Source organism: Dreissena polymorpha, chromosome 4 (genome assembly GCF_020536995.1).
Source record: "Dreissena polymorpha isolate Duluth1 chromosome 4, UMN_Dpol_1.0, whole genome shotgun sequence".
NCBI lineage: Eukaryota > Metazoa > Mollusca > Bivalvia > Myida > Dreissenidae > Dreissena > Dreissena polymorpha.
Genome location: NC_068358.1, coordinates 96750160 through 96758139, shown reverse-complemented (window position 1 = coordinate 96758139; position 7980 = coordinate 96750160). Strand labels below are relative to the sequence as shown.

The 7980-nt window shown below is 33.4% G+C and overlaps 1 protein-coding gene across 1 annotated transcript; it reads left to right on the top strand.

Moving 5' to 3' along the window:
• The first annotated feature begins 1629 nt into the window (after positions 1 to 1629).
• LOC127879833 (gonadotropin-releasing hormone receptor-like) lies at positions 1630 to 7245 on the top strand. Its single transcript, XM_052426880.1, has 4 exons — positions 1630 to 2371; positions 5149 to 5353; positions 5616 to 5907; positions 6531 to 7245. The coding sequence occupies exons 1-4, from the start codon at positions 1844 to 1846 to the stop codon at positions 6817 to 6819; spliced, it is 1314 nt and encodes a 437-aa protein (XP_052282840.1). The 5' UTR covers positions 1630 to 1843; the 3' UTR covers positions 6820 to 7245.
• The last annotated feature ends 735 nt before the right edge of the window (positions 7246 to 7980 follow it).

Below are 7980 nucleotides of genomic sequence, written 5' to 3'. Positions count from 1 at the left end.
ATGTTCATGTGTTAGATAATTGTTATTAATACGTTCACAAAAATGATATAGAGCAGCCACTTGTGAAAATATTATTTCGTGAAATAACAAACGATCTTACACTGACATGAACAATGTTTCTGTTTTTTTTTATGCCCTTTTTTCAAGAAATTGTTTAACAGCTGTTCCCGTTTGCTGAAAAGTTTCCATTTCTACCCGTGGCGTGCCTCAATACATTTCAAAACACAAAATGACGTCCTTATTGTGACGAAATGACGTCATTTTACCAGCGGAATTCTCCAGTTAAACTCTTTTACAATGTGAATAAAAGATGAAAAAGCATAAAATATAAAGAAAATATGTTGGATTCGGTAGAATGTCGATTTTAATTCACCAGTGATCATTGAAAATATATAAATATAAGTATTTATGATAATCTAAAAATAGAAATAGGAGTTCCGAAATTTTTTCTTTTCACCGGTGAAAAGAACAATTTGTTTATTTTCACTGCTGTTATTTCACTGCAGAAATGTCATATTTTATCATTAGGTATATACGAAATTCCATTTATTTCTTTTTGTTAAGTACATTGCTGTCTTTGGAAACAGAATCGCAAGACGTAAACCATCCTAAAAATCGTTTATCAATTTAGTTCCAATCGATGCCTGTCCGTTTCATTCATTTTTTAACAAGAGCCAGATTTATAGTCTACTTCGTTTTTAAACAATCCATTGTGTTCTCGTTGTGACGTTTATTTCCTGTCTTAAATACGATAAGATACGTCGTACTGTGTTCAAATCCGTTTTGTTTCTGCAATGGAAAAAAATATCTGCCCTTTCGTCTTAATCAAACAAAAGGTCCAGTCGTATTTGATAAGCCAACATTTTAAAACATCTAAATTTAATGAAGTAAACTAAAGCCGATCTAGGAGGATTGAAGTTTATCAGAAGATCTTCTTTAGTATTAAAGTAACATAACTACTCAAAATCAAAGAAAACTTCGTACAATATTTCGTAAAATAAAGCTAAACAATTAAAAATCAGTGTTCCTTATGGCCATTGTCGAAACTTCAACGTCAGATGTGGTCTGGTAAAATAGATATTTGTGGATAAAATCAAATATGATACCTTCAGCACACCTACAAACAGTATTTTGTGATGTGAAACATAAGATTAAAGGAAAAGTACAGTAAAAGACGAAAAACTAATAAACAACATACACAAAACAATATCACTTTAATATGTTTGTCTCTAATTCATACCTATATTTACCATATTAACGCACTTATGGCTCGTTATTTTAAAAAGGCGGCTTTATGTTTTAACTGAAAGGTTGTATATACAGCATCAGGTGTTTTCTTGAAGTAACTGTACATAAATTTCCCATGTCCAACGTTTCGCACAACCAAACAAATTGCAAAACTGACAATGGTTAATTTATTCAGCTTGTTAGCTAAATATAAAATACATTCTCATACGGCATTTGTCAAGGCGTATTGAAAATCCATATATTGGTCTTCATTGGTTCGGACAAGATTCGCCTCGCTGGCAGTTGGTATAAAGATCCGTTACTAGCGCTTTACAGATTCTTTCTGACTTGAGCGCATGATACATCGTCATTCATGCATAGGTAAATGCTCGGTTTGGCGCCGCAGATAACTAAGCTTTATATCTATATTGATCTATTGCACAATTCTGTCTGAAGTGTTTTTCTGAGTTAGGAGGATATGTTATTTTAATAAAATGCACAATAGTTTTACTGATTGTAACTCGATTCGTAGTGTTTATGCGTGGAAATTAAATGGGAAGAAACTAATTAAAGCTGGGAAAATCGTTAACAAAATTCTCCAAACATAGTGTACAGTATGGACTTCAAACAAACATTGACTATGAGTGTCAACGGATCAGGAGAGATCCCGTCAGAACAGATTGTTGGCAACATGACAGTAAGGAATGCCACTGAAATAGCATTGCCGGTTTTCGATGAAATAACCCTTGTTAATCTTCTTGTCAGGGGCACATTGTTCTTCTTGTCATTGTTTGGAAACATATCAACACTTGCGCAGATGTACCGAATGCGTCGACGTAAATCAACGATAAACACTTTGATAATCAACCTTGCGACGGCGGATCTGTTAGTGACCTTTTTCTGCATGGGCGCCGAAGCAATTTGGGCAGCCACGGTGCAGTGGTATGCCGGAGATTTCATGTGTAAAATAGTGAAGTTTATGCAGATATTTGCTATTAATTTATCGACCTATATAACAGTTGTGATTAGCCTGGACAGGTGCTTTGTGATCATGGATCCTATTAGCCGACATAAAGCACCCAGACGTGTCAAAATCATGATTATAGTTTCCTGGGGTCTGTGCGCGGTGTTCAGCATACCTCAGGTAAGAATACATATTAACCTAAACTTAAAATTCATTAAGATAAAATGATGTTTATCAGTCGCCGATAAACAACGAAATGGGTGTCACATATATATGTATTACGTGCAGACGCATGCAAGAATGGTTTTGTATGGCACGAAGGCACGAATAACACTATATTTTTTCAGCACATAAGCAACAATAATATGAATATTTTTTTAATCTAAAATGACGGAAGCACATGTTCAATTTTACAACAACTAATAACATATTGTATCCCACTTTTACAGCGAATTTACAGCGAATTTACAGCGAATTCACAGCTCGGCACGAAAACGAAAAAGCACTCGCCAAGGCTCTTGCTTTTTGTTTTCTAAGCCTCGCACGATTAACCTTATCTATAATCAACACTTACCTATTATTCTTTATGTAAATGAGCTTTTTTTGTATTATTTCTTTTTTTCGTATAGGTATAGGTTGTAAATATTAATCTAGCAATGACCTCTATGCAGGAATATATTAGGATTCTGTGAAAATTAATATATTTATTTACGTACTGTAAACATTTTAAAATCGATTGAAACGTTTCTCACTGAGTATACTTTATAGCATAGATAAAGTCGTGCAGGGATACACGAACAACAACCGAATGCAATTATATAATACAATTCAAACATATTATTTATGCTTTATCAGTTTACGAGTACCTGATAAATGTTGTAAAGCTATAAACAGTAATGTTGCTGTTCTTTGTCTATACAAGTCTAAACTAAGTCAGAAAGTATTTCATGAGAATTCGCGTACTTTTAAATCGGTACTTTTAGACGTTTTTAAACAATAAATATTCTTGTATTGTGAGTATTTTTTAAGTTTATAAGGGAGCTTTATGAACATTTAGTAATATACAATTTACATATAGGTGTGATTGAGGTCTTTTGTAGCTATAAATATGTGATTGCTGTTAACGTGGACATCTACATTTTAACTAGTGTACTTTCGGTTTAATTGATCCATTAATTTAAGTGTACGCATTATTACCATACATACATCATTTCGAAAAATTACATTGATATTTACTTGGTTGAATATGTTTTAGATCACTTTTTTTTTCAAAACGCGTAAAGCCGGTATTGATGTATGTTTTTTAATTTCTGAAAACTAATCATTAAACACCACACATGTCGATATTCAGAACTCTTCTAGTTTAACGCTTTCAAATCTTCTAATGTTCATTTTGTGTTGTGCAGTAATGCAACATTAGCACACATTAAATTCATTAAAAAGGATATTTATAGTATTTTCCATGATTACATTATAGCTGCAAACAACATATATATATATATATATATATATATATATATAACGTGAATTGGATTGATCGGTCCTGCTGTACAGCTAACATTATCTTACGCAATTAATGTATCAATATCAATCTATCCAAAGAGCATGATATACAACACGATTATGATATTATGCAAAAGCAACTTCAGATTAAACATTTTTTAATGAAAATCAAATTATGTTAGTACAAGCAAGTAATATATTAGAAGCTTGAACACAAAGCCTTTTCCTAGTGAAACCTTATCACAATGCTTTAACTCTATAGATTTCTGATTAATGGGTGACTAAAAGTTAAGGATAATTTGAAAGCTTCATCAGATGATTGCGACATTTCCCTGCTTAAACGGTTTATTGCACATTTAAAGATGCATGGGCACAGCTGGATAGTGTTTAATGAAAGTCGGGTGGTTTCAACGGCGAACAACGATAATAATACTGAATGTGTTCGCGACGGTTGGTAACATTAATTACATGAACTTAAATAATTTATGAAAAATCCAAGCATGTAAACATTGTGTTTGCATCACAAAGTAGTTACAAACAATGGGATAATAATATAATAAGTGTTACGATATCGTTTTTTTAGACAATTTTAATGATTGAGTAAAATATTAAGCCGTTATATGTATCACGTAAATACACTAGGCACATTATATTTTTTCAGATGTGATATCTATATACACTCACTGTAATTTTTGTCCTTGTATTCCATTTACTTTGTCGCATTCTTTGGATAGTTGTTCAGAATGAGATACATGTATTAGTATTTATTATTATAAATGTACGTTAATGTTATATAAGCGTTTAATACAATCCAACATGTGAAAGTAACGATAATAGCAATATCAAAAAGCCAATTACAAATGTAAGCATATCAACCGGACGTATCAGAAGTTACCCGTAATCGCTCTGGAAACAAAGTGGAAGTCAAATTACAATTATCGTATCCACGCAGTTCTGATGGGACATCAATCTGATATGAATATCGCGTGTATCAGACAGCCTTATTGTGGCCAGCATATAAATTGAAAGGATTTATCTGAAAGAATTGTTTTCTGTATCCACAAATGAATCTCTAGCTTCAATCTTTGAAGGAATGTCTAGAAACACACGGTCAATCGGCTTAAATATGTATAAACCCTTCGAACACAATTTCATTAATCACGTAACGGAAACTGTTTTACAAATTGCCTAGCTATTTCATGTGTCGTATTTTAATAATGCGAATGCATTATCTTCATCTTTAGACGTTACGACAAACGAAATACAAAATATATTTAAAGTATTCAACGTTAAACGTCATTCCTTCTTAACAGTGTTATACCAGATATAGCAATTTTACGTTTAACATTTCCTTCACTTTGCATAATCCGATAAAAAAAGTCGTTGCGATAACATACTTGTGCCAAGTTGTTTTAATTTGTCCATGGTCAATACATTAACCTTAAATGTTACAGATTCTGATATTCAAAACAGCCAAAGGCCCGTTCCGCGAAGTCTTCGTGCAATGCATGGACCTCGGGTACAGTCAAGTGCCGTGGGGAAAGCGGGCGTACAGCATCGTGTCCCTTCTCTTCAGTTTCATATTTCCTTTGCTCATCATGGGCGTTGCTTATGGGCTCATATCGGGAACTATCACAAGAAAATCGAAAGATTTTAGAGGTGAGAAAATGATCAACAGCTGTGACATTGCACGCTCCTAATAAACATAATTTAATATATACGTTTGACGAAAACATCTATAAATACGTTAAGTTAAAAAGAATTGATATATCAGCTATTAAGTAATTATCTCTCATTAACGACACATTTCATGGCGGACACGTATGTCATACAAACTCGGAAAAATATGACCACCGAGTATAGGCATGCGTGCAATCCAACCAAGTACATTCATGCTAGTGTTTTTCATTTTAATTTACAGATCCTGAGGAAAGTTCGGGATCATCTGAGTACGGACAGAGTCGTGGACAGGTCCGGAACCATTTGTTTCGGAAAGCCAAGCGAAAGGCGCTTCGGATGTCAATCGTGATTGTAGCAGCATTCATCATTTGTTGGTCGCCGTATTACTTTGTGTTCATGTACATAACATTCCTCGATCTGCGGGAAATACCACGGGAAACGCTCATGCCTCTCACATTCATTGGGCTGTCTAACAGTTTGATTAATCCCATGATCTATGGGGCTTTCCAACTTTGCAAGGTGCATAAACCAAGGTCAGTTGACCGCTTTATCCATTATTTGCAAGCGAACGCTGCACGCGATTTCCAAAAGGTCTAATGCGATTACATGTGACCGTGCGTCGCATGTTTACAACTGAAACGTGTATTGCCAATTTCTTGTTTTGTAAAAACAGCTGTTATTGTACTACCTTGCAATAGCTTTGTCGCTCACTATAAATAAAAGTTAAGCGAGTACTGTAAAGGGATGCAAGCAATATTTTAAAACTTAAGTCATCCATACATAACATACAGGAATTTACAATTACATGTGAAAATATTGTCAATTATCATATAAATGTGCATTGCACAATTATTGATGTTTTTTAGTGCGCAATAGAATTGAAAAAAAAATCGCTAAAATTGCTAACACTTCGTAATTAACTTATGAATGGCATAAACCATTGAATTATTATTTTGTCAGTTGCAATACTTGTACATAGCGCGCACAATTTCGTAAACCTATTTTTTTGAGCGATTGCATGCTACTTTATCTTATTTTAATAGTACGTATATAATACTTATCATTATGTAAACTTAAAAGTTTATACATAACGTTACAATCACATAATTTATTGTTTTGTGCTGCGTGGAAATGTTAAGACTGTTTTTCTTTTCAGTTTCTTGAAAAGAAAAGAATGGAGAAGCTACTCACTCCGTACCAAACACGGCGTGCGGAATGTAATGGAGCCAAACCAATACGTGGTTGTCAAGCACAAAAACATTGTACTACTCTGTCACGGCCAAGACGAACTACCAAATGGGACGAAGGATTTGAAGGACAAAAAGAAACAGCCTTGCGTTATAGTCCTGTATAAAGTGAATTCCAGCAAAGAAAATGTCAACATTTTAGACTCAACATCAAGTGAAATACACAGTTCTTATCCGGAACGGAACGAGTCAAGATGAAACAAATTCTAGTTGTGCTTTCAAAGTCTCATGAGGTCCTTTTCTCGTTTGAAGGTATAAACAGCAGATATTGTCGTTACATAACGATTGAGTTGGTCAATTTTTATATATCGGGTTGTCAACGAATACCCGTAAAACGTTTCGTATGCATGTTGTATATCTGTTGTGGAACCATTCTTTCAGCTTACACCTTGCGTTCACAGATTCTTTAAAATGAAAGGACAATGGACGCTAAGGCTCGTGTGTTGCCTGACAAAAGCGATATATTTTAAATTTAATTAATGAGTTCATTCAAATCAAATGGCAAGAATTTTACGTCGACATAGTAATTGAATTGTACCTTGAATTGATGACGTTTTGGGTACATAATTTGCTCAAAGTTGTTAAGTAAAAAATGAAATTATATTGTATTTTGTTAAAACTTGTTATTCCGTGAATGTTATTAAAATGGATATTGTTACAAATAAATTTGATGACGTTTACAAGTACATGTGTTAGTGTAATGTAAGGTGAAAATATTTATACCTGCATACATAGTCTTATATATTTACCACAAGATAACACTATATACTGTTTTATATTTTATTTTAAATGTGTGTAAAGACTTTTGTTAAATCTAGTCGAACAAGACTTAGGATGTCGAAGTAAATTGGGAAGGTGTTTTTCTTGGACATATTATTGTTATGAAGTCTTAAATGATTTATAACTCACTATAGTTATTGTTCTAAACACATGAACAGATCTGAAAATAATGGTGTCATACCAAAAACAGTTCTATATCATAATGTGTGAACACAGTTTTACTTAACATGACGTGTTATTTTGGCCGAAAACACACATTTTTTACGGACGCAAGCCATTTTATTGATTTATTCGTTTTAATAAATGAAACATATTTGTAAATAAAGCCGTAATTCTGTTATTTCGGGATGGTTGTATAATTAATAGCTTTGTGCTATGATTAAGTAGCAAAGTTGTAAACATATGGCAAAAGTATGCACCATCGTTCTCATCAAGCCGCTAAGATATTAAATGCTCGAGTGAATAAAGCAACTGACCGTCAAAATATGACTTACTCAGTGTCGGATAGGTATTAATCCTCAATCAAACACAACGTGGAGGCGACAAATACATAATTATATGCTTACTGAAGTTATTTTT

Bases quoted from the DNA above. Each gene is read 5' to 3' on its own strand.
- LOC127879833 (XM_052426880.1), top strand. From the start codon at position 1,844: ATGGACTTCAAACAAACATTGACTATGAGTGTCAACGGATCAGGAGAG. The intron at 2,372-5,148 runs GTAAGAATACAT...TAAATGTTACAG, and splicing joins CGGTGTTCAGCATACCTCAG to ATTCTGATATTCAAAACAGC. The intron at 5,908-6,530 runs GTCAGTTGACCG...TTTTCTTTTCAG, and splicing joins TGCAAGGTGCATAAACCAAG to TTTCTTGAAAAGAAAAGAAT.